At 44.0% G+C, this 26,473-nt stretch overlaps 1 protein-coding gene, 1 long non-coding RNA gene and 1 other non-coding gene across 4 annotated transcripts in view; 1 reads left to right on the forward strand and 2 right to left on the reverse strand.

The window, feature by feature from the left end:
- Positions 1-24,507: 24,507 nt before the first annotated feature.
- Positions 24,508-25,327, reverse strand: LOC123333251. Its single transcript, XR_006550486.1, has 2 exons — positions 25,189-25,327; positions 24,508-24,662 (listed from the first exon to the last, which is right to left on the reverse strand). It is a non-coding gene; the product is annotated as an uncharacterized LOC123333251 (long non-coding RNA).
- On the reverse strand, positions 24,700-24,771 carry TRNAD-GUC. Its single transcript has one exon. It is a non-coding gene; the product is annotated as a tRNA-Asp (tRNA).
- Positions 25,182-26,473, forward strand: part of LTA4H (leukotriene A4 hydrolase) — a 30,874-nt gene continuing 29,582 nt past the window's right edge. Inside the window, exon 1 of one of the 2 annotated variants that reach the window (XM_006073543.3) lies at positions 25,182-25,436. In XM_006073543.3, coding sequence (XP_006073605.2) covers positions 25,278-25,436 — 159 coding nt within the window. In that variant the 5' untranslated portion in view covers positions 25,182-25,277. The remainder of the gene's footprint in view (positions 25,437-26,473) is intronic. The other variant, XM_006073542.3, reaches the window with a different exon arrangement.

Raw genomic sequence — 26,473 nt, forward strand, 5'->3', positions numbered from 1 at the left:
AACATTTAATTTAAATCTGGGAAAATAAAAAAAAAAGCAAAGTGTTTGTTGAATGCCAGAGGCCAGAAGTGGAAAAAGCAAAGGTAAGCTACACAGAGAACTGAAGTTGGCAGGAAATTGCAAGATGAGATTTGGCTTGAAAATATAAGTTTATTTACCGAGAAGGAAACTATGAAAAGATCAAAGTACCCATTCCCCTTGCACATTCTCCCAGTTGATTCTGGGTATGATTTGTGAGATTAGGGTAATCACTACTATATTAAAACTAGAGGAACTTTACATTTTCCCCTTGTTGCTTTGCCTGAAATATGGGTCACTGCCCCCAGATGCACAGTGGTACTCAGTTTATAGCTTCTGCCAATTAGATGAGCTTTTGCATGGGTGGATAACTGCATTTCCTTTGTACCCTAAGCTTCACTGATATGTTTTTTCCATTAAAAGATCTGTTGAAGTAAGGAGCATAAATCATAATCACTAAGAGCATTTTTACATATTCAAAACAAAGTAAAAGCTAGTACAAGAGTTAAGTTACACAAATAAGCAGGTCTAATGGAGTTTCTTCCTCATTAAGTCAACTGTTAACATCATCTGGTTTGGCCTCACAGGATGAGTGAGGAATTCATTATAAATCTCTGGGACAAAAGTCTTTTATGAAGAATTCTTCACTGATGGAGTTTATTATACATAATGGAAAATTTTGGGAGATCTGCCATCCAGAGCCCCATCTTTGTGGCCACAGCTTCTGTTGGGCATCTTCTTTGTGACCGTAGCTCTCACTGGTCCCCAGTGACACCTTGTTCTTCAGGCCTCATGATGGGATCATCTCCCCTCTACTGTTAATCGCTTAAAGCCTCCTCACTCTTTTTTGTGCTCTTAAACCTGTCCATACCTGCATAAGACATAATCTATTAAACTCTTGATACTTAAGCCCTATATGTATGCCTCTTGTTTCCAGCAGGGACTCTGACAACCACATTCCTTGTACTATTTCCTATTGATATTCTAACAAATTCCCAGTTATATGTTCAGTTCAGTTGCTCAGTCTTGTCCGACTCTTTTAGACCCCATGAACTGCAGCACACCAGGCCTCCCTGTCCATCACCAACTCCCGGAGTCCACCCAAACCCATGACCATTGAGGTGGTGATGCCATCCAACCATCTCATCCTCTGTCGTCCCCTTCTCCTCCTGCCCTCCATCTTTTCCAGCATCAGGGTCTTTTCAAATGAGTCAGCTCTTTGTATCAGGTGGCCAAAGTATTGGAGTTTCAGCTTCAACATCAGTCCTTCCAATGAACACCCAGGACTGATCTCCTTTAGGATGGACTGGATGGATCTCTTTGAAGTCCAAGGGACTCTCAAGAGTCTTCTCCAACACCTCAGTTCAAAAGCATCAATTCTTCAGCACTCAGCTTTCTTTATAGTCCAACTCTCACATCCATACATGACTACTGGAAAAACCATAGACTAGATGGACCTTTGTTGACAAAGTAATGTCTCTGCTTGTTCCTAGATCCAATTTCAATGTGTGTATACTGGAGGGAAGGTGGTTTCCCTACACCAACAAGCAAGTCTCCAGACAGCCCCTGAATGTCCTACCATTCAACTCAATTCTGACACTACCTAAGCAGAAATAGAATCAGGTCCCACAGGTTAAGGGCTCAGTCCCACAAGACTGACCACCCAACTTCAGATGCCAGTGACAAGCCCGGGTTATCACCTGGGGTTCTGACCAACTGGCTACAAATTAGTGGTTCCCCATGACCCCCTCCTTAGATTTGATTAATTTGCTAGGGAAGGTCACAGAACTCAGAGAAACAGTCTTCTTACTACATCACAGGTTTTTTGGTTTGTTTGTTTTTTGGCCACACCATACAGCATATAGGGTCTTAGTTCCCCAACCAGGGATCAAACCCATAGCTCCTTGGGTGGAAGCACAGATTCCTAACCACTGGACAGCCAGGAAGTCCCTACATCACAGGTTTATTATAAAAAGATACAACCCAGAAACAACCAGCAGGAAGAGATGCATAGATCCAGGCATGAGGAAAGGGGACGGAGCTTCCATGCTCTCTACAGGCCCCACCCTCCCCAGTCTCCCAAATGCCCACTAACCCAGAAACTCTCTAAATCTGGTCCTTTTGGATTTTATAGTCATGATTGATTAGGCCACTGGTGACTGATTCACCCTCCAGCTCCTCCCTGCTCCCTATAGGACTGAAAGTTCCCATCCTCTGATCACAGGGTTGGTTCCACTGGGTCATCCTCAGGTACTTTCCAAAAGTTACTCATTCACATAACAAACGACACCTTTATTGCCGCACTTCGGAAATTCATAGGATTTGAGGAGCTGTGAGCCAGGAACTGTGGAGGAAGACCAAATGTATATAAGAAATATATTTTGGTGATATGAGTGACCAAATAAATATTTTCCCTGTAAATTGCAATTATCACAACTGCAAAGTTGATAGTATTTATTATCTTACAGGTTTGGAGGTCAGAAGTCCAAAATGAGTTTGACTGAGTTAAAAACTAAGGTGTCAGCAGGGCTTCATTCTTCTGGAGCATCTAAGAGAAAACTCCATTTCCTTGCCTTTTCCAGCTTCCAGAGACTGCCCACATTCCTTGTCTCATGCCCATTCCTCCCTTTTCAAAGCCAGCAGTGTAGCATATTCATATTTCTCTTCCTCTGTCTCTTGACTTCTGCTTCTGCCGTCATATTGCCTTCTCTGACTCTATCTTGCTTCCCTCTTTCCCTTATAACATTAGGTAGCTAGTCAGACATGAGTGGGTCCCTGCCCTGTCCTGGATGGGGTCATCTCCCCTCCCCCAGACACTGGTGATCAGAATATACCCAGAGACCCTCCCTCTTGTAGCCAAGGACCACCCACTAGGTGTCCAGCCATATCAAGACCAAGCAAGATAAAACCACCAGCACAGGTTGGCACAAAGGCACCAAGACCTAAAAGGTAACTCAAAGTAACCTAGGGTTGGTTCATTGTGCCATAATTATAATACATTAGCATTGTGGTTTTGTACCCCCGCTCCCCATGGGTTTTGCTTGGGTGTTTATGGTGAATGCCTGTGCAGCAGGAGAAAAGCTATACAACCTAAAACTGTCAGTCAGTCAGTCAGTCAAATGATGCAGGACATGGAGCGGCCACCACTCTACAAAACCCAGCCCCACCCCGTTGCAAGGCTGCTTCTGGTTTCCAGACAGCTCACTCTCATCCTTTCTCAGGAGTGTACTTTAGCTCTGCTTAATGAAACTCTTGCTACTTAAAGCCGTTCCATGTCTCTCAATTGAATTCTTTCTCTTTGAAAAGACAAGAACCAAGGACTTGCTGTTCTGCCGTTGACAGTAAGGCTTCCAGAGATTAGGTTGAGCTTGTCCAAATAATCCAGGATAATCAGCTCATCTCAAGATCCTTAATCTGCAAGTTAGCATATTCACAGTTCCAGAGATTAAGACGTGGACATCACTGGAGCAGAAAAAATATTATTCTATGTACCACATTGTCCTTTAAGGCAAAGGGTCCCTCTGTTTTTCTTTCCTATACTCTATTCCCCTATACTCTATTTTAGTGATACCTATCTCCCTCACAGCATTCCATTAAATTTTATCTGTCCCGTGTCTTACTTTATTTCAACTCTGGGAGACTAGAAAGTATGAGGAATTAACTAGTACCAAATGGCCTAAGGGGCTTCCCTGATGGCTCAGACAGTAAAGAATCTGCCTGCAATGCAGGAGACTTGGGTTCAATCCATGAGTCAGGAAAATTACCTAGAGAAGGAAGGGAATGGCTACCCACTCCAGTATTCTTGCCTAGAGAATCCCATGAACAGAAGAGCCTGGTGGGCTACAGTCCACAGGATCAAAATGAGTCGGATAGGACTGATAATAGCTTTCTGTGCTGCTTGCACCTCGTGTTTACATTTTAACCTGATTGCTAATGCCTCAAAGAAGAGAATGATAATAATAGGGCTTTCAGATACTTGGTGAGGAGGCTATATAAATGGTGTTTTAGAGTCCACTTGACTGTCCTTCAAAGCTCAGCACAGGATGTTGTCTTCCTGGAGATTATAAACTTCTGCAGGAGTAAGACATTATTATCCAATTACTGGCTGGGAGTCTGGGCTCTGGATTCAAATCCTGCCTGAGTTTAAATCCTCTTGTTACCATTTATTATCTGTGTGGTCTTGGGCATGTTATTTAACCTCTTCATATTAGTTACAACACAGGCTATGCTGCTGTAATGAAGACATCCCAAAATACATTGGTTCAAGCAAGATAGGAGGTTAGTTCTTATTCACATAATAATCTGAAGGTAGATTTAGGGCAGGCATGTGCCTTTGTCCCATAAACTCATCCAGGGACCTAGGTTCCTTTTCTGTTCATCACAGTCTTGTTCTTATAGTCAAAGCTGGCTTACTACTGCCCCACCCTTGTCTAAGCCTGAGGACAGAGAAAGGAGGACACAGACAGCAAGAAGCTTCCTTTCAAGAATGGGAACCCTGAACCTGCAGATGTCATTTCTATTCACATCTAAGTGGCCAGAATTGAGTCATATGACCACATCAAACTGCACGGGAGGCTGAGAAATGAGACTATTCTTGGGGAGCCCTGGGCCCAGCCAAAATTCCTGGGTTCTATTATTTCAAGAAAGAGACGCTGGAAATCAGAAGTCTCTGCCATGTTCTCTGCAGCTTAGTTTTCTCATCTACAAAATAAGAGCATGGCTTTAATGTTAAATCTAATACATAGAGAGGGTCCAGAACTGTCTGCAGCACATGGCATGTGTTTAGCAAATGCTAGTTTATATCATAATACTATATGCCTCCCTCCCAGCCCATGTTTGGTCCTAATGTCTGCTCCAAGGTAATAGAAGCCCTTGAATGATCCAAGGATGTTGGAGGCTCATTCCATGGGGTAACAGTCTCTTGGATGTGGAAGGACTGGCTGGTTTAAAGGTACCAGGGCAGGATGCATCATCTGGCACTCACAGAGAGCCCAGCTCCCCCAGGGTACTGAACAAACGTGTGCTATGATGAATTTCATCATCTTTTTATGAACACGGAGCAGGTTCAGCCTGAAGAGGAGAGCAAGGAAGGAGGGAAGCCAAAGAAAGAGAATGACACTGAGAAGGAAAGGAAGACAATGGACGAATATGAGGAAGCCAACCCTTCGTGTGAATTAGAAAAGGACTCCCCTGTCTACGTTACACCATTTGTCTCGCTTAGTCGTGTCCGACTCTTTGCGACCCTATGGACCACAGCACACCAGGCCTCCCTGTCCATCACCAACTCCCAGAGCCCACCCAAACCCATGTCCATTGAGTTGGTGATGCCATCCAACCATCTCATCCTCTGTAGTCCCCTTCTCCTCCTGCCCCCAATCCCTCCCAGCATCAGGGACTTTTCAAATGAGTCAGCTCTTTGCATCAGGTTGCCAAAGTATTGGAGTTTCAGCTTCAACATCAGTCCTTCCAATGAACACCCAGGACTGATCTCCTTTAGGATGGACTGGATGGATCTCCTTGCAGTCCAAGGGACTCTCAAGAGTCTTCTCCAACACCACAGTTCAAAAGCATCAATTCTTTGGCGGTCAGCTTTCTTTATAGTCCAACTCTCACATCCATACATGACTACTGGAAAAACCATGGCCTTGACTAGACGGACCTTTGTTGACAAAGTAATGTCTCTGCTTTTTAATATGCTGTCTAGGTTGGTCATAACTTTCCTTCCATTTGTCTCAGCATAGTCATAATATATGAATATATGTTAAATATGATATGAATGGTGCCCCCCCTAGAGGTATTCAGTTTATAACCTGTACAACCAATCCTAGAAAAGCCATGCAAAGCTTGAGGGAGGGCAGGGGTGAGGATAGGAAATAAGAAAGGAAAGTCACATTGGTAACAAATACAAGAATAGAGGAAATGGCAATGCACTCCAGTATTCTCACCTGGAAAATCCCATGAACAGACGAGCCTGGTGTGCTACAGTCCATGGGGTTGCAAAAAGTTGGACACAAATGAGCATATATGTTCAAGAATAGAGATTAGAAATAAATGTGATGATATGGCAGAAAGTGAAGAAGAACTAAAGAGCCTCTTGATGAAAGTAAAAGAGGAGAGGGAAAAAGTTGGCTTAAAGCTCAACATTCAGAAAACTAAGATTATGGCATCCGGTCCTGTCACTTCATAGCAAATAGATAGGGAAACAGTGGCAAACTTTATTTTGGGGGCTCCAAAATCATTGCAGATGGTGACTGTAGCCATGAAATTAAAAGATGCTTACTCTTCGGAAGGAAAGTTATGACCGACCTAGACAGCATATTAAAAAGCTGAGACATTACTTTGTCAACAAAGGTCCATCTAGTCAAGGCTATGGTTTTTCCAGTAGTCATGTATGGTTGTGAGAGTTGGTCTATAAAGAAAGCTGAGTGCTGAAGAATTGATGCTTTTGAACTGTGATGTTGGAGCAGATTCTTGAGAGTCCCTTGGACTGCAAGGAGATCCAACCAGTCCATCCTAAAGGAGATCAGTCCTGAGTGTTCATTGGAAGGACTGATGCTGAAGCTGAAACTCCAATACTTTTGCCACCTGATGTGAAGAGCTGACTCGTTTGAAAAGATCCTGATGCTAGGAAAGATGGAGGGCAGGAGGAGAAGGGGACGACAGAGGATGAGATGTTTGGATGGCATCACCGACTTGAGGGACATGAGTTTGGGTAAACTCCGGGAGTTGGTGATGGACAGGGAGGCCTGGAGTGCTGCGGTCCATGAGGTCGCAAAGAGTTGGACACAACTGAATGACTGAACTGAACTGATGGACTGAATTGTGTCCCTGTCTCCCCAAAATTTGTATGTTGACTGTATTTGAAGATATGGCCCTTAGGGATTATGATTAAATTATGATTATGGTTAAATCAGGTTAAAAGGGTGGAACCCAAATCTAATGTAACTAGTGACTTTATAAGAAGAGGAAGAGATCCCAAAGATCTTTCTCTGTGTGCATGCACAGAGAAGAAGCAATCTGCAAACCAAGAGAAAGGCCCCTCTGGAAACCAACTCTGTAGACACCCTGACCTTGAACTTCTAGCCTCTAGAACTATGAGAAAATAGGTGTCTGTCACTAAGCCACCCAGTCGTTTGTAACGGTAGCCTGAGCCGAGCAATACAGTAGGAAAATGAGAAAAGGGTCATCACAGTAGAGAGAGGGCAGAGATCAGAGAAAAAGGAGGGGCAGGAAAGAGAAGAGGCTCAGTTCTTCATACTGTGCATCTGGGGCTTCAGGAGGGAAGTTCAGGGAATCGCCTATAAAGCACAGTCCCTGGGTTTTGGTTCACTCTCTATTAGTAAGGCACGACTGCCACCCGGTGGCCACATACTTAATCCATTCACTCATTCAGCTAATTTGTGTTGAGCCCCTTCTGTGCCAAGAGAATATGAGTAAATACGGATTAACACCTACTATGTGCTAAGCTCTGTCTCATTGCTTTGCAAAGAAAAATTATTTAAGCTTCACCACAACCCTTTGGGTACTGTTATCTCTTTCCAGGAGGAGGAAACTGAAATACTGAGAAATTCAGTAACTTGCCCAAGAGACTTTAGCTAATAAGTGAGACCATCATCTTGAGCCTGGGAGTCTGGCTCCAGAACTCTTTATAGACATGTTCTTGGCTGTTACAGTTTTTTCTTATTAAGAGATAAACAATCTAGAAAAGGCAGAGGAACCAGATATCAAATTGCCAGCATTCATTGGATCATAGAGAAAGCAAGGGAATTTCAGAAAAACATCTACTTCTGCTTCATTGACTACATGAAATCCTTTGTGTGAATCACAACAAACTGGAAAATCCTTAAAGAGATGGGAATACCAGACCACCTTACCTGCCTCCTGAGAAATCTGTATGCGGGTCAAGAAGTAACAGAACCGGACATGGAAAAATGAACTGGTTCCAAATTGGGAAAGGAGTACATCAAGGCTGTATATGGTCATTCTGCTTATTTAACTTCTATGCAGAGTACATCATGTGAAACGCTGGGCTGGATGAAGCACAAGCTGGAATCAAGATTACCAGGAGAAATATAAAAAACCTCAGATATGTAGATGATACCATTCTAATGGCAGAAAGTGAAGAGGAATTAAAGAGCCACTTGAAGGTGAAAAGGAGAATGAAAAAGCTGGCTTAAGACTCAACATTTGTAAAACTAAGATCATGGCATCCGGTCTCATTGCTGCTGCTGCTGCTAAGTCGCATCAGTCGTGTCCGACTCTGTGTGACCCCACAGACAGCAGCCCAGCAGGCTCCCCCGTCCCCAGGATCCTTCGGGCAAGAACACTGGAGTGGGTTGCCATTTCCTTCTCCAATGCATGAAAGTGAAAAATGAAAGTGAAGTCGGCCAGTCGTGTCTGACTCCCAGCAACCCCATGTCTGACTCCCAGCAACCCCATAGCCTACCAGGCTCCTGCGTCCATGGGATTCCGCAGGCAAGAGTACTGGAGTGGGTTGCCATTGCCTTCTCCGGTCTCATTACTTCATGGCAAATAGAAGGGGAAAAAGTGGACAGTGACAGATTCTATTTTCTTGGCTCCAAAATCACTGTGGACAGTGACTGCAGCCACGAAATTAAAAGACACTTGCTCCTTGGAAGGAAAGTTATGATGAACCTAGACAGCATATTAAAAAGCTGAGCAGTCACTTTGCCAACAAAGGTCCATATAGTCAAAGCTATGATTTTTCCACTAGTCATGTATGGATGTGAGAGTTGGACCATAAAGAAGTCTGAGTGTTGAAGAATTGATGCTTTTGAATTGTGATACTGGAGAAGACTCGTGAGAGTCCCTTGGACAGCAAGGAGATCAAACCAGTCAATCCTAAAGGAAGTCAGTCCTTCACTGGACTGATGCTGAAGCTGAAACTCCAGTACTTTGGCCACCTGATGTGAAGGGCCGACTCATTAGAAAAGACCCTGATTCTGGGAAAGATTGAAGGTAAAAGGAGATAGGGCGGCAGAGGATGAGATGGTTGGATGCATCAGCGACTCAAGGGGCATGAATTTGAGCAAACTCTGGGAGATAGTGAAGGACAGGGAAACCTGGCATGCTGCATTCTATGGGTCACAAAAAGTCAGATACAACTTAGTGACTGAACAACACAACAACAGCGACAACATAAATTCTTAGAATAAAAAATGTCAGCGTACTGTTTTATTCTTCATAGATTCTATTGTTATTTCACTGTCAAGAATCTTCCTTGTCACATTCAACTGACTCATTGTGTATCCACTGGCTTAGGGCACTGGTCCAGATGGGAAGAGTTTTAAAAAATAGAAAGTCCACATTCCACAGGAGCTATTTTAGCAAGAGGGAGCGGGATGGGTCAAGAGATAAGTAGAAGGCAGAGCAGGAGAGGGGAGGGAGAGAGAGAAAGAAACTGGAGAGCTGAATTATCTAACAGGGTAGCCACTAGTCACTGCTTAAAGTTTAGCTAATTAAATTAGATTGAATTAAAAATTCAGTTTCTGTTATACTCAACGCATCTCAGGTGCTCAATAGCCACATGTGGCTGATGTTACCACATGTGGCTGATGTTACCACATGTGGCTACCATCACGGACTGCATAAGTACAGAACATTGCCATCATCACAGAAAATTTCACTGGACATTTATGCTGCAGATCCCTTATCCTGGAGAGTGGGGTCTTCCCCAAGGATGACCTGAGCGTGGGTCACACAGAGACCTTACAGCTGGGAGCCTGTAGATCGGTGACCAAGTCGGAGAACAGAAGAGCAATAATCTCAAAGCCAAACAGACAGTGCCCCTCCTCCTCCTGACCCTCCCAGGCGTGGGCTGAAAATGAAGATGTCAGATTTCAGTAGAACTCTTTTTTAAGGTGATGGGATGGAAGAAAGAGAGGGACCCTTCCACTGGGTCCTGGAGCTGGTTGGTGGGTCTGTTGTTCATCCCTTCCACAAGTCTTCTTCTTGGCTGGCGGATCTAGAAGGGAAGTGAAACCTCGCCTCCCAATCTCCACTTCACTCGGGGGCCTTTGCTTGCAGCCGGTACTCCATTAAATTGTCCAGAAGCTGCTTGTCATTGCAAACTGAGCTGTTTAGGCCTCTAAGCTCTGGGCATGCCCTTATGAAGACCTGATGGTGCTTATTTAGGAACAACTCTTTTTGTGTGTGACCATCATGCTTATTTGCCCATATGTGAGCCTCTGATTCTCCATTGTGAATTTCCCCACTTGTGATAAACTGGTGGAGATAGATGATTCAGACAGGCTGGTAAAATCCAATTTTAATTTAGTCTAGAGAGAACCTTACTAAAACAACACAGACACAAACACACAGAATTTGGTAGCACCTAAGCCAACTATTGCTCTGCCCCACTCTGCATCACTGCCTCACTAATTCCTTGTTTGGCATCTGTCCCTTCTCTTTCAATCCCACTCCAACCTGAGTCCCTTGATCATATCTTGCACCAAGTTCATTATCTTCCCTAAAGATGGCCCTGCTCTAGAGCTATATTCAGTATTTCATAACAGCCAATAATGGAAAAGAATCTGAAGAAGAATATATACATATGTAAAACAACTACACTTCAATTAAAAAAAAAAAAAAAGATGTCCCTGCTCTAGGCTCAAAACACTTTTCAACTAAATTCATTCAACAAATACTGAGCATGTACTGCCCTCAAAGAATCATGGTCAAGTAGGGAGACATATTCATATAATGAAATAGATATAGACATGTAGATATATAGTGGAATATATCTGTTGGTTAGTGTTCCAACTGGCATAATATGAAAAGGGACTCATTGGCACATGAAGTCCATGAGTATATCTTGGATTTCAGTGGGTGTGATCCAGAAGGTCAAACAATGTCACCAGCAGACCTCTTCTCTTGCATTCCTTTCTTACTTTCTTTATTTTGGTGTCATTCTCAAACACAGCATGATGACAAGAAGGCTGCCGGCAGCTTTGGGCTTATGACGGGGATGTCTAATGCAGCAAAAATTTGGTTTAAAAAAAAAATACAACAACAACAACAAAATAAAGCTTTATCTTTCATGTGATCACTTATACAGATGACATTATATATCATACATAATCCCATTCCTTCTCATAAATGAATCGGCCTCTATCCAGTCACACCGTTGTCAAATGTGTTATCCCACGGTTACGCATTTTATAGGAAATGTAGTTTCTTGTTCCGGCTTTTGTTTCCTAAGATCTAATCTCGCAGACTTGTTTTAGCAAAATGTTGCTCAGTGGAGCCCACCCAACCTCATGAGACCACAATCTGACCCAAGCAATCACAAAGAAAAGGAGCTTAACAGAATGTACATACAACCCACTCTGCCTGGGTACGGCTTGTAAATTTCAGGCTCTGAAATTGGTTCAATGGTCTTGTTATTTGTAGTCTCTGTGTTATGTCTTCTTAACTAATTAATAAATGTGTACACATTAGGGACTTTGGCCAGATGTTCTCATTATATTTCTTTCTTTGGAAACTCTCCAAGCTCCACCCTGAAGAAACAAAGACCTTCCAAATGGTCTAAGCAAAAGGAAATATACCTTATTTGCAAGGCTTGGTGCAGTGGGGGAAAGAAAGGAAGTCAGAAAAAAGCTTGTGGTGTAGCCAGGTTACAGGGCAGTGCTCAAAAAGGATTGCTCTGGGGTCACACTGCCTGGGTTTGAGCCCCAGCTCTGCCTGTTCCAAACTGAGTGACTTGAGCAAATTATTTCTCAGAGCCTCGTTTACTCCTCTATAAACAGGGGCGATAATAATGCTGACTTCATGGTAGTAGCCAGTCCCCAACAACCCCCACCTCCTGCTTTTGCGGCTTTGTGCGGTTCCCTCCATCGTATCAGGGTTTTCTATATGACCAATCGAACATTGCAAAGTGGTGGTATGTCACTTCAAGGCTCAATGATGCTAGCTTAAAGCTAGGAAGATAGCTGTCCAGTAGCTGCTAATTTCTCTTCCTCTAAGGGACAGGAAACCTCAATGAGTTCCTGCCTCGGTCATCAGACCAGAGTGGAGTGGACCATCCCAGGGCACACAGGCATCTTGTGTAAAATGCAGTGGACTCATTCTTTGGAAATACATCTAGGGGTTCAAGAAGTGTGCGTTATTTTTCTGAAATTGCCTTTGGTATCTGATTTTGCTCTTAACCACCAACCTCACTGGGAGTCCTTTCCCTTTCAATCTCCCTTCCAAACTTGACACATTCATCCAGGAAGGGGTTTCCAGAGTGGGCTGGACACATGCACACAGCAACCATGTGCGTTCAGGCATAAAATAGTAAATCTCGAATATTATTTATGTATTTGCTTTGTTTCACAGGCATGACTTCTGAGATATGATCATAAGCAATTATATTCTGTTCTTCTACTCTTCCTGTAACTTCTTTCAGTGGGTAGTATCACCCCTGTTAAAACCTCCTGCAGGCTCATGACTTTTCTAGACACTCAAGTCACTCAGAGTTCTAGAATCACATTTCACAAATTGCAACCTCAATGTAGAAGGTAGCATGTAGCATAAATGCGCACCAGGAAAATGACAGAACTAAAGATTCTCCTACTCCAGGATAAAGTGGGCATGTTGATCTGATGAACAAAACAATGATGATAAGTCAGATAAGAAGGGTAGCCCCCTACCATGCCAAATCAACATTATTAAGATGGCTATTTTATTTATATTCATGGTCATTAACAACGAACCTTGCCCTTGATGTATTTTGTGCCTTTGTTGTTTTTTTAGTCACTAAGTCATGTCTGACTCTTTTGAAACCCCACAGACAGTAGCCCACCAGGCTCCTGTGTCCATGGGGATTCTTCAAGCAAGAATATTGGAATGGGTAGCCTTTTCCTTCTCCAGGGGATCTTCCCAACCCAGGGATCAAACATACTGTCCTGCATTGGCAAGCCAATTCTTTACTACTAAGCCACCTGGGAAGCCTCATTTTGTGCCTTCAGTTCAGTCGCTCAGTCGTGTCCAACTCTTTGTGACCCCATGAATCGCAGCATGCCAGGCCTCCCTGTCTATCACCAACTCCCGGAGTTCACCCAGACTCACGTCCATAGAGTCGGTGATGCCATCCAGCCATCTCATCCTCTGTTGTCCCCTTTTCCTCCTGCCCCCAATACCTCCCAGCATCAGAGTCTTTTCCAATGATTCAACTCTTCACATGAGGTGGCCAAAGTACTGGAGCTTCAGCTTTAGCATCATTCCTACCAAAGAAATCCCAGGGCTGATCTCCTTCAGAATGGACTGGTTGGATCTCCTTGCAGTCCAAGGAACTCTCAGGATTCTTCTCCAACACCACAGTTCAAAAGCATCAATTCTTCATCACTCAGCTTTCTTCACAGTCCAACTCTCACATCCATACATGACCACTGGAAAAACCATAGCCTTGACTAGACAGACCTTTGTTGGCAAAGTAATGTCTCTGCTTTTGAATATGCTATCTAGGTTGGTCATAACTTTTCTTCCAAGCAGTAAGCGTCTTTTAATTTCATGGCTGCAGTCACCATCTGCAGTGATTTTGGAGCCCAAATATTCATTAATTATATTAACATATGTGGAGAAGTTATAAATATTTACTGAAGGTGTGTCCCAAATTTTTATTGTTATTAGTCATTTAAAAATTTAGAGATCCCTGCTTTATGGTTGAATGCAAGCCTCACTGCTTCCAGGAAGATGCCCACTCATCTTTCTATTGAATTCTACAGCATTTGCAGACTCGTCCATCTGAGTGCCCTTTAATTAGTCAGTCTCCCACACTGATCTTTGGCGGTTTCACTTTATCATCTCCATTTTCCCAATAGGTTTACTAACTTCCCAGGCACCAGCAGGCATCCATGAGGCTTGACACCCATGAAAGGCGTCTGATGCTGCTGCCATGTTGTGGTTATGCCTGCTGTGAGTGCCCAAGTTTAGGAGTTCTGTGGTTCTCTCTCTCCAAGTGAAGACCAAGATGTTGGGGTGAGGTGTGTGTGCATGCTGAGACTGAGCGACTGACTGAGTCAGTCGTATTTAACTCTCTGCAGCCCCGTGGACTATAGCCCACCGGGCTCCTCTGTCCATGGGATTCTTCAAGCCAAAATCCTGGAGTGGGTTGCCATTTCCTATTCCAGGGGATCTTCTTAAGTCTCCTGCATTGGCAGGCAGGCAGATTCTTTACCACAAGAGCCTCTTGGGAAGCCCTAGGGGGAGGGAGTGAGGAGACGGAAAATGGAAAAACAGCAAAAGAATCTGGATGATCTGCTCTGTTTGATTCCTTAAGGATCAGAAAAGGACAGCTTTAAGACTTCCATACATCAAATCTATCACAAAACAACACTTAATTTCTAATTTTATATTATTCTAGTTTAATGTTCTGCTCAGAAATAAAGAGGAAGCATTTGAAGACTGAGAGATTGAAAAATTCGGGGAACCCAAACCATTTTAGAGGAAGCAATCACCTCTGCTTCTATGACTGGGGCTTTTGTTTCTGCCATTCTCCTTGTTCCTCGTCATCCCTCCATCCTAACCCCTATACCCTCGCTTCTGTTACTCAGTCCACACCTGCTGAGGACACAGCATGCTGTTTTGTACTGAGCTGGTGTTTCAAGACAGTTAAGGTAGGCTTGGAAGAAGCTTGCCACCTTAATTACTTTGGGAACAGAGGGAGAGAGGTTGAAAGAAACAAATGCAAACTAACTGAAGGACAAGAAATATATACGGTTGATTCCCCTTATTTGTAGCAATTACGTTTCATAAAGTCACCTCAAGTACTGAATTAGTGAATCCTGGTCCCTGGCTCCCAGGAGAAATACAGCACGGTCCCGAGAGCCTCAGACCATAACATTTTCATCAGTCAGTCAATAGGTAAGCTTACTTTATGTGTGTTTTTGTCTAAAGGCACCTGTACTCCTACAAATACCATACAGCTTCATTAACACTGAACTAACAGCTGACAGCATGTGAACTGTGCTAAGCAAAGGCCTGAGTGAAGCTAACCTGTGTACATTGCCCGTGGGGCACATCACAGCTTTCTCATGTATAAGGACACTAGGCATCATTCCAGCGTGGGCTTGGAGGACATTTTTAACAGCGAAATCACCAGCAAAATGCATGAAAATGTGAAAAACGTGTCATTAAATAGACCACGAAACTGACACGTGTTCACAGTATAGCAACAGAAGCAAGGCTAAGCTCAACCTTAGCTGCATAATTTGAAATTTTCACAGCTCTGGGCACACAGAGATGACCACAAGTGTTGATTTGTGGGTAAAAAATAAATTCTAGGGAATAGACAAATTCAGAAACATGAAATCTGCCACTAATGAGGGTTCACTATGTGAGTGTGTATGTGTGCGTGCATGCATGTATATGTGTGTGTGTGTGTGTGTGTGTGTGTATAAAACTTGCATTGAGAAAATGTAAGGACCCAAAGAGAAAGGAAAATACTTTGGGAAAATATTCGTGGAGGAAGGGGTTGGTGAAGAGAAATGAGAAAAGGGGATATTCTAGGAACCTGATGGGGACAGCTAAGCATGGTGAGGTGTGTCTAGGAGCCAAGAGGAAGCGGCTTGGAAGGGTGGTGGGAACCAGATGGAGGAGGAAGTCCATGCCTCAGCTTGAGAAATAACCGAGCCACCTCTGCTGGAGAAGGTAAAAAGCAAGTCAACTATGGAAGCTTACTTGAGTTGCTCAACTCCAAATACTAAGTACGAGAGGCCTTTCAAAAGAGATGACAAAATAAGAGTTACTTCCTCAAACACAAATTTGTAGGTAAGAAAAATGTTTAGGAGGAAAGCCTCTGGGGGGATGGGGGAAGGTCTTTGCTCAACACCAGCAGGTAGTAATAACCTGCTCTGTTGGCAAAGCAAGAGGAAATGGGCTCAAAGTCAACCCATAAGAGGCAGAAATACTTTTGAAAGTATGCTTTTGAAAATGCTTTTGAAAACATGACCCTGTAGACACTTGTCAAATCCCATTCATTCTTTAGAACAAAAGGTGGAAGTACCTGTTCTGATGAAATACCTCTGGCTACTTTGTCGGAAAAGTATAACTAGACCTGGAATCTCTGAGTCAGGAAAAATTCCAGTAGAGCTGAACTTTGCTATCAGTGACACCCAGAAAAGAAACAGAAGTGACTGAGGGGACAGTGAAGTATGATCTGATCCAGTACTTGTGATATCAACCACGGTTCTTGGCCTTCTCCAATCAATAGAAATTGGCTAGAGGCCAGACAAGAAATTCAGGCAAGGCTTTTGGGCTGGAGGGGTGGCTTAGTTGGTTTGCCCACCCCTTAGGTAGTATTGTATGCAGGGGGGACATTCGCAGTACCCATATTTTGTACCCTGATCTTCAGAAATGTCTTTGTATCTTTTGCTCCAGAATTTGCCTCAACTGCGTGCACAGAGTTAATTTGTCCCCTACAGTTTCTTTGTATTTTGTAGCTCAAGGAGAGGTATGTACAGGTGCAAGCTTTGCAGCATTGCAGCAAAGGGTTCCAGGTTCCAGCCAGTCTCACTTGCAAAGCAATCTTTTTCTTATAACTGGAAAACATCTTCCCCCCATGCCTGATCCATGACTTGAGATCCTGGGTTGCCCCAATGACTGATTTTTGGCTTGGTGGAAGGGTCCCACAGGAAATTTCTGGAAAAATGCTGTCCAAACTTAAAAGCAGCACATCAAAACTTAGCTATAATGTGCTCACCAGAGACATGTTCTGGAATTGTCCCAAGCAGTATAAGTACCAGAACTGAAAATCACTCTAATGTGCATCCATAGTAGAATGGATAAGTAAATCATGGTCTGTCCACACGTGTCATACCACACAGCAATGAGAATGCACAACAGTGTGGAGGGTCCACAAATATGAGCTGCAGAAGTCAGGCTTAAGAGGACCTCTCCTGCATATTTCCATTTGGCTCAGTGGTAAAGAATACGAGTGCCAATATAGGAGATGCAGGTTTGATCCCTGGGTTGGGAAAAGTCCCTGGGGAGGGAAATGGCAACCCACTCCAGTATTCTTGCCTGGGAAATCCCATGGACAGTGGAGCCTGGCAGTCCCTGGGGTCACAAAAGAGTCAGACACAACTTATCAACTAAACAACAAAAGGAAATATAAAGAGCTCAACAGTAGAAGGAATGAGTTATTGCAATTCAGGCAGCAGTTACCCCTGGGGAGTGAGATTTATAGAGACTGGAAGGGAATTTGACAAGGCATCTGGTGGCGGGGGAGGGGTGATGGTGGTCAGGCTCTGTGTCTAATCTAGCTGCTGTTTGCACTGGGTGTGTTCAGTTCAAGTTCAGAGGGTAATGTACTTATTTCCTTAATTGAAGTCTAATTGCTTTACAACACTGTGTTAGTTTCTGCTGTACAAAAACAAGAACCAACTATATATGTATATATCCCCTCTCTCTTGAGCCTCCCTCCCACCCACCCCTGCCACCTCTCTGGGTCATCACAGAGCACTGAGTTGAGCTCCTTGTGTTATACAGCAGCTCCCTACTAGCTGTTTATTTTACACCTGAACATATAGTGTACGTATGTCAGTGCTACTCAGAGAATAATATGCTTATGAGAGGTGCGATTTTAAGAATGGAGAGTTTGCTTTAAGAAAAGTGTTTTTGAAGTGTTTACCATTAGCAAGAGGGTGGTAAGGGCATTTCCTGTTGCAAGCAAACACTCTGCCTGGTGATATCACAAGACAAGGAAGGGCTCAGAGGGCCCTCTTTGCTCCAGAGTCAACAGATCAACACACTGAGTACAAGGATGCCTGGAGCCTCATACGAAATCTCATTCATTCATTCATTCATTTACACAGGTATTTATTCCAACTACACACATGCTCAGAGAGAGAAAATATACCATCTGGGACTTAAGTAAACAGTTATACACAAGGTGGGAGGTGCTGTGCTCGGGGTGACAATAGGGTGTGAAGGGAGTATTGACTGGAGGGTCCAGGGCTGTCAACTCCAAGAGGAGGGGTCTTGCCAAGTTTGATTAACTCTGGAAATGAACTTCCTTGACTTCCAAAGTATCCTTTGAGCCTGTAATATGCACATCAATCACCTGGGGAATCTTGTGAGATGCAGATTCTCATCCTGTAGGTGGGAGTCGGGTGTGTTGTGGGGAGGTGGGGTGGTGGCTGAGGTCTATTGGTGCTGGAACCACTCTGTGTGAGTTAGGAGAGTGACCAGCAGTGATTCTCCAGCTCCAGCCCAGGCACAGCTTGACAATCTGTCTTTTTCAGGCTGGTCCCTCTGAGGGCACAAGCAGAGAAACAAAAGACGGATCTAGGTGGGAGACCAGCTCCCTGGTGAGGCTCTCCAGACCCTGCCTGCCAGTCAGCCATGTGAGGGCCCTCCTCTGCCCCCCAGGACTCTTCCTCTTTTCCCTGGGTCTGGGCAGGAGTCTAGGAGAATCTCTTTGCCTTAAGGAACCAGTCAATCCTAAAGGAAACCAACCCTGAATATTCATTGGAAGGACTGAAGCTGAAGCACCAATATTTTGGCCACTTGATGCAAACAGCTGACTCAAAGGAAAAGACTTGATGCTGGGAAAGATTGAGGGAGGAGGAGAAGCAGGCGACAGAGGATGAGATGGTTGGATGGCATCACCGGCTCAATGGACATGACTTTGAGCAAATTCTGGGAGATAGTGAAGGACAGGGAAGCCTGTCATGCTGCAGTCTATGGGGTCGCAAAGAGTCTGGATACAACTGAGCAACTGAACAATAACAATGGAACAGGTGTATGTGATGCCCTTCACATCCTGCCAGTGAGTGAGAAAATCGAGGAAATGATTTCAGCCACCTTTAGCTCCCAAAAGAAGGGCCCTGCCATGGAGCCCTGCAATGGAGGTGGGTGGGTTGGAGGTGGAGGGGGTAGGGGTGGGGGTAGGGTAGTGGCCTCCAGCTCCAGGGAGAGTATAGGTCTCCAGCAAGGTGTATTCAGCACTGCTGAAGCAGAGCAGGTGGAGGTGAGACTGCAGGGCTCCTGTGCTAGGGAGCTTCATATAAACAAAAGTCACAGAAGGCTATTCCTGGTTCTTTTTGCATATCTGAGTTCTGGTGATAATATAGATATTAAAATATCTACAAATAATATTTTTGAATAAATAGGTAGCATGTTCACATATATCAAAATTCAAAGGCTTAACTGGTTACTTGGGCTTCCCTGGTGGCTCAGATGGTAAAGAATCCATCTGCAATGTAGGAGACCTGGGTTCAATCCCTGAGTTGGGAAGATTCCCTGGAGAAGAGAATAGCTACCCACTCCAGTATTCTGGCCTGGAGAATTCCATGGACAGAGAAGCCTGGCAGGCTAGTCCATGGGGTCGCAAAGAGTTAGACACGACTGAGCGACTTTCACTCTAACAGGTTACTTGTTTGAAATACCTACCTCTCACCTCTGTTTTTTAGCCACCTCACTTCCCTTCCTCATAGCAAACCATGCCATGAGTTTTTTGAGATCCTTCCAGAATATGAGCAAATTTTGTATATATTCTCCTTCCCCTTTTATACAAAAAGAGGCAGTCATCCATAATCTTATTCTGTCAGACTCCCTGACCACACCCAACCCCTTATCTTTTCAGCTATGAACTTTGATTTCAACTGCCCGTGGCCCCCCAGGAACTCCAGTCCCCTGTCTCTGCTGCTTCATGGTCTCTCACACCTCTTGTGTCTGTTCCTTGCTCAGTCTTCACTAAACCATACCCAGGCCACATCTACCAAAAAGTAGAGAACATCTAGAGCAGACATTGATGGGAACTTGAAGGCTTTTAAGCAGGGTAGTGAGATGATTAGAAAAAATGCTGCAGCAGAAAACACAAGATAGAGGGAAGAAAGCCTACCTTGATCACTTTTTTCAAACTTATGTAATAGCTCAAAATAAGTGGTAACAAATGGATGGACAACGGTAACAGTCTGGGACAAAACCAAAAAACTCATCCAACTGAAACAAGGTGTCCTGGTAAAGACTGAATTCCCAAGGGATAACAGAAAACCCAAAATAACTGTCTTGAAGCAGAATTTTATTTCTCTCTCAAGGAAAAGAATCTAGTCCACAAGGGCCTTCCATGATCACCAGACAACTGGCTACTTACAGCCCATACTTCCAACTCCTTCTATGCTGCAGCTCCACCACCTTCAAGAATGGTTCCAACCTCATGATACAATATGACAGAGTGCCAGACATCAAGTCTGCATTCCACATAACAGAATTTTAAAAGTGTTTTTTAAAAGTCTCTCTTAAGGACACTTTCTAAAAGTCATAATTGACAATTCTGCCAGAACTTAGTTACATGGCCATGACTTCAAAGAAGGCTGGAAAATGCAGTCTACTGAGAGGCCATGCGTCCAGATAAACATTGAGGGTTTTACTACTTAAAGGTGAAAAGAAATATATATATTGGGGAATAGTTAATGTTCTCTATGTGTCAGATATATAATCTTGAGAGGAAAGAAGCAAGGCAAACTGTTAAGGAGTGTGTGCAGCATTGAATTAAGCTTGAGAATTCTCTACTCCCAGAATTGTTCTTTCTGGTACTTTGCCCACCTGATGCAAACAGCCGACTAATTGGAAAAGACCCTGAGGCTGGGAAAGATTGAGGGCAGGAGAAGAGGATGGCAGAGGATGAGATGGTTAGATAGCATCACTGACTCAGTGGACGTGAGTTTGAGCAAACTCAGGGAGATAGTGAAGGACAGGGAAGCCTGGCGTGCTATAGTTCATGTGGTCCCAATTTAGCGACTAAACAACAGCAACCAGGTAGAGTCATAGAGCAGTAGAGCTGAAATGCCTACTGTTCATAATGCTCTGTAAATATATGTACATTTCTTTTCATAGAACTTTACATAAATCATCTTTTTAATCCTTAGTAAAATCTCCTTTTGATGGCAGTTTGGGATTAGCAGAGGCAAACTATTATATGTAAGATGGATAAACAACAAAGGCCTATTGTTTAGCACAGGGAACTATATCCAATATCCTGTGACAAATCATAATGGAAAAGAATATGAAAAAAAATATATATATATACACGTATATATGCATATATATGTGTGGGTGTATACATATAACTGAGTCACTTTGCTGTACAGAAGAAATTAACACAACATTGTTAATCAACTGTCAGTTCAGTTCAGTCACTCAGTTGCGTCTGACTCTTTGAGGCACGCCAGGCCTCCCTGTCCATCACCAACTCCTGGAGTTTACCCAAACTCATGTCCATTGAGTCGGTGATGCTATCCAACCATCTCATTTTCTGTAGTCCCCTTCTCCTCCTGTCCTCAATCTTTCCCAGCATCAGGGTCTTTTCAAATGAGTCAGCTCTTCGCATCAGGTGGCCAGAATATTGGAGTTTCAGCTTCAATATCAGTCCTTCCAATGAACACCCAGGACTGATCTCCTTGCAGTCTAAGGGACTCTCAAGAGTCTTCTCCAACACCACAGTTCAAAAGCATCAATTCTTCGGTGCTCAGCTTTCTTTATAGTCCAACTCTCACATCCATACATGACCACAGGAAAAACCATAGCCTTGACTAGATGGACCTTTGTTGGCAAAGTAATGTCTCTGCTTTTTAATATGCTGTCTAGGTTGGTCATAACTTTCCTTCCAAGGAGTAAGCGTCTTTTAATTTCATGGCTGCAGTCACCATCTGCAGTGATTTTGGAGCCTATAAAAATAAAGTCTGACACTGTTTCCACTGTTTCCCCATCTATTTGCCATGAAGTGATGGGACCAGATGACTTCAATACAATTAAAAAATATAAAATTAGGGCTTCCCTGGTGGTTCAGGGGTTAAGAATCTGCCTTGCAATGCAAGCGATACTGATACAATCCCTGATCTGGGAAGACCCCACATGCTGCAGAGCAACTAAGCCCAGGTGCCACAACTATTGAGCCTGTGCTCCAGAGCCTGAGAGCCACAACTACTGAAGTCTCCTTGCTAGAGCCTGTGCTCTGCAACAAGAGAAGCCACCACAATGAGAAGCCTGGACACTGCAATGAACAGCAGCCCCTGCTCACTTCAACTGGAGAAAGCTTGCATGCACCAAAAAACACCTCCCACAGTCAAAAAATAAATCTTAAAAAAAAAAAAAAAATATATATATATATATAATATAAATCTCCTGTTGCATATACACCCTCATAGAATCCTCATTTTAGAAAAGCAATGGAAAGCTTCATTTAAAAAACTCAATCCACCGTTAGATATGAATGACACTCCTATTTGTGAATTGCTATTATTGTATACTTTATATTTGGGTGTCTGTGGTATCATAGAAAACAATTCCTATTGTATATTTGTCTTTTGATTAATCTATTAATCTGTTTGAGGGATTCATATGTGTTTGTCTGTGGATATCTCTTCTTTAACACAGAGGCATAAACTCTATGGGTTCCTGGTGATTAATAATGGAAGATGATGATATTGACATTCTCTTAGTAAAACAAACTATCCTTTCTCCACTAGGAAGATAATTTGATTGTATATTCTTTTGCTAAATCAATTCTAGTGCATCATATTTGTTATCCTAGATTTGGTGACACCAGGAACACTTTTTAGGCCTCAAAATGTGTTTGCAAATGCCAATCATGTCATGGATTCTTAGGCTCTATGGAGTTAGGATTTATGCATGTGTAAGGTATTGGATTTCATAGTTTGAGAGGTTTCATTTTGTTCTCCTTTGGCTTTCAGGGGCCAACACAAAGATAACCTACTGAATAGCCTCTCTATCTGTGGCTGGGGCCAAATTTAATTGCTAGATAACTTTGAAACAGAACGGAGAGATGTAGTGCTCTCCAACTGCTCAATTCAGCTTCTCTAGAAATCTTTTCACCTTTAAACATGTTAAAGTTTCCCTCTCTCTAAAGACAACGTTTTCTCAGCACCATACTCCTATACTCCTCCCTATTCCTCTTTTTTCTTCCCTTCTCACATTGGCCACAGGTCTTGAGAGAGCAGCCTCTGTTCTATTTCCCCTCTACTCTTTTTATTGCTCAGTTGCTGTTCTCTGTCATCCACCTTCAACTAAACCACAAAGGTCAACAAAACCACCATCTTCCCACCTCCATCCCATTGCCAAATTCAAGGAAGACTTTTTACCTCTTATTGTAATGGCCCTCTAGGCTGTATTTAACATTGCTGGTTGGCTCTTTTTAGTTTATTTCATGAGTTCCTTTTACTCTAGCACCACCATCCCCCACCTTTTAAAAAATGCAACTTTATTGAAGTAGAATTGACAAATAAAATGTTAAGATATTGAAAGTGTGCGTGTGGTGATTTGGTATACATACTCACGGTGAAAGGATTCCTCCCATCCTCTAGCTTTGTTTTCTTAAATTCTGGCACGCTCCAAGCTTTCCAGCTGTTTTCACTGCTCTTTTTGCACATGATCCCTGGGCTGAGTTTACTCACTGTCATAGTCTCACTCACCGCATGATGATACTCGCATATCTACCTGAACCTTCCCCAGAATACTTCAAGGATGCCTCCACTCTGACTCCCATACATTCTCAAACTCCATTTGTCCCAAGTTAAACTTAGATCTTTCCCACGTAAGTCTATCCTCTTCACATAGTCTCTACTTCTGGTTAATGACTACCCAACCACTGAAGCCTAGAATCTAACAAATCATCTTAGGCTCCTTCTTAATGTGACACCACTTATCTCTTAAGTATTCCTTCCATTCTTTCCTCTCCATCTCTACTTATTAGATACCTATGTCAGGCCCCCCAGCATCTTCTTCCTGGACTATTTTAGCAGTGGAAGTGAAGTGAAAGTCACTCAGTGGTGTTCCACTTTTTGTGATCCCACGGACTGTGACCCCCCCAGGTTCCTTTGTCTGAATTCTGCAGGCAAGAATACTGGAGTGGGTTGCCACACCCTTCTCCAGGGGATCTTCCCAACTCAGGGATCGAACCCAGGTCTCCCACATTGCAGGCGGGTTCTTTACCATCTGAGCCACCAGGGAAGCCTGGCAGTTTCCAAACCTCCTGACTCTGGTTTTGATACCTCATACCCATTTTCTGGGGCTTCCCTGGTGGCTCTGACTGTAAGGACTCTACCTGAAATGCAGGAGGTCCAGGTTCGATCCCTGGGTAGGGAAGATCCCTTGGCGAAAGGCATGGCAACCCACTCCAGTATTCTTACCTGGACAATCCCATGGACAGAGGAGTCTGAGGGGCTACAGTTGATGGGGTCGTAAAGAGTCACATGGAGACTAACACACACACAGTCATTCTCTGAATGCTACCAGTGTTCCTTTAAGCATTCAAGATTAAATGTCCAGCTGTTCAAAGTCCTTCGAGACACATTCTTCTCCAATTTTCCCAGTTTCAACTCAGGTTCCATTTTTTAGGTAAGTCATCCTTCAACCCCTCCTCACATCCAGTATGCCCCAGGTCTGCATTCCCCTTGCACCCACTGCACACTTTTATCATAAAATTCTCTCACTACAGTATACTGAGGTAATCGTTCTAAGCTTCTAAGATGAGAATGTGGTTTATTTTTATTTTGATCTCTAGGGCCTGGAAATGTACATACTGGGTTGCCGACATGGAAAGCAGACACAAAACGGTTTTAAAATATAAACCTTGATGTTGACTCTCTTTCACAATAGCTTTTGAAATGCTTACATGAACCCTGCAAGGAAAAAAAAAAAAAAAGAACTCCTTAATGCCTCCCCGTCGGGGAATCGAACCCCGGTCTCCCGCGTGACAGGCGGGGATACTCACCACTATACTAACGAGGAGTTGCACGACAAGGCGTGTTCTGACAATTCTCTTATCTCTTTTTACCCCGCCCCTCTCATGACCCACAATCATCAGTAGGCCTGACACTTCTACTGCTATTGCAACTTCCATCGAAGTTGAATGGAACTAAAATAAAAGCCTTCATTTATTTCCATCTGCTTACCCTTCCTCTAACTTCCATTCCCCTTCTTTTCTCCCCTCCTCCCACTTTGGGAGAAATATCGATCCACTTCTACACCCCTCAACACACACACACACACACACACACACACACACACTCCCAGAGAGCAAAGCGCACGCCTTGTCGCACTGTACCATGGGACTTGTAGTTCCATCAATGCCACACCCTACTCTTTGCTGACTTCAAAGAACTTCCTTTCCCAGCAGACGCCGCGAATTCCTCCTCCTCTCTTTACCTCACTCCCCCTTTCTCTCGCGCTCAGCGGAGTAGTCTGGTTGCTGAGAGCTGGGGTGCAGATCGTGTGCATCGGGACTCCTCACAGCCATGCCCGAGGTAGTGGATACGTGCTCCTTGGCCTCCCCGGCGTCCGTCTGCCAGACCAAACACCTGCACCTGCGTTGCAGCATCGACTTTACTCGCCGGGTACTGAGCGGGACCGCCGCGCTCACCGTCCAGTCCCAGGAGGACAATCTGCGCAGCCTGGTACGGTGGGACATGCTCCCGGGTGGGGTGCCCTCCTCTCCCTGGCCACCCGTCTCCCGTCTCTCACCCCGCTTCGGCCCCTTCCTGGTGCCTGCCCTCCGCCTGCTTCACGCATCCATAGATGCTCCTCCTCAGCTCACAACCCTTGTTCTGCACCTCCTCTTTAGCCTCAACTCATTTCTCAGTGCCCCGTCTTCAGCCCCCTACGCATCCCATATCGATCCCTCCCAACCCAACTGGAGTCTCTGCATTCCTTCTTTACCCACTATGTATACCTGCCTTCTCCTCCGCTCCTTTCCCCCAAAGCCTCCTTCGCAGTTCCTGGACACATCCTGGTGCCCATTCCAGCCCCGCTCCTCATCCAGCCCTCAAGTTTCATCTTAGCAGGAATTCTCCTTTCCCCGCTAATCCTAGCTCCCAGCGCTAAAGCCGCCCCCTGTAGTCTCCCCATTTCCTCGGCCTGCAGCCCAGAACTCCCTCCTCAGGCCCCAGAATTCATCCAGTCCCCAGCCCACTTTGCTCAGTCCACAATCTCAGCTAAGTCTCAGGCCCTCTGTCCTGCAGATTCTCAGTCCCACCTCTCCCTCCCAGGCCCCTTTATTTCAACCTGCAGATCTACAAGATATGACCGGATCACCATCTCCCTGCCAGTTCTAAAACCCCCTAGAATTCCAAGCCCTGCTGTAATACTTTCAGTCTCTGCTTTATAACTCCAGGTGCAGCTGTCTCCGGATTCATGGTTTTTCCTACCTTTGCTTCTTATCACCCTTCTCTGAGAATAATTTAAGGAGGGGTGGGACATTCAAGCTTCTAAGGATGTCTCAATACAACTGATTAATAGTTGGTTCCCAGCAGCAAGTAATATTGCACTTTCTTAGAAAATAAGGACTTCAAGCTCTCTAGCCACCAGAATGATGAAAAACTTGTTTGGCTTTGTGAAGTGTTATTATTTTATCTGTACAACATAGCCTATTTCCAGTGTTCTTACTCAAACTGTCTGATAATATTTGAATTTCAAAGATAAGGATTTTTACAAA

This window comes from Bubalus bubalis, chromosome 4 (assembly GCF_019923935.1).
Source record: "Bubalus bubalis isolate 160015118507 breed Murrah chromosome 4, NDDB_SH_1, whole genome shotgun sequence".
NCBI lineage: Eukaryota > Metazoa > Chordata > Mammalia > Artiodactyla > Bovidae > Bubalus > Bubalus bubalis.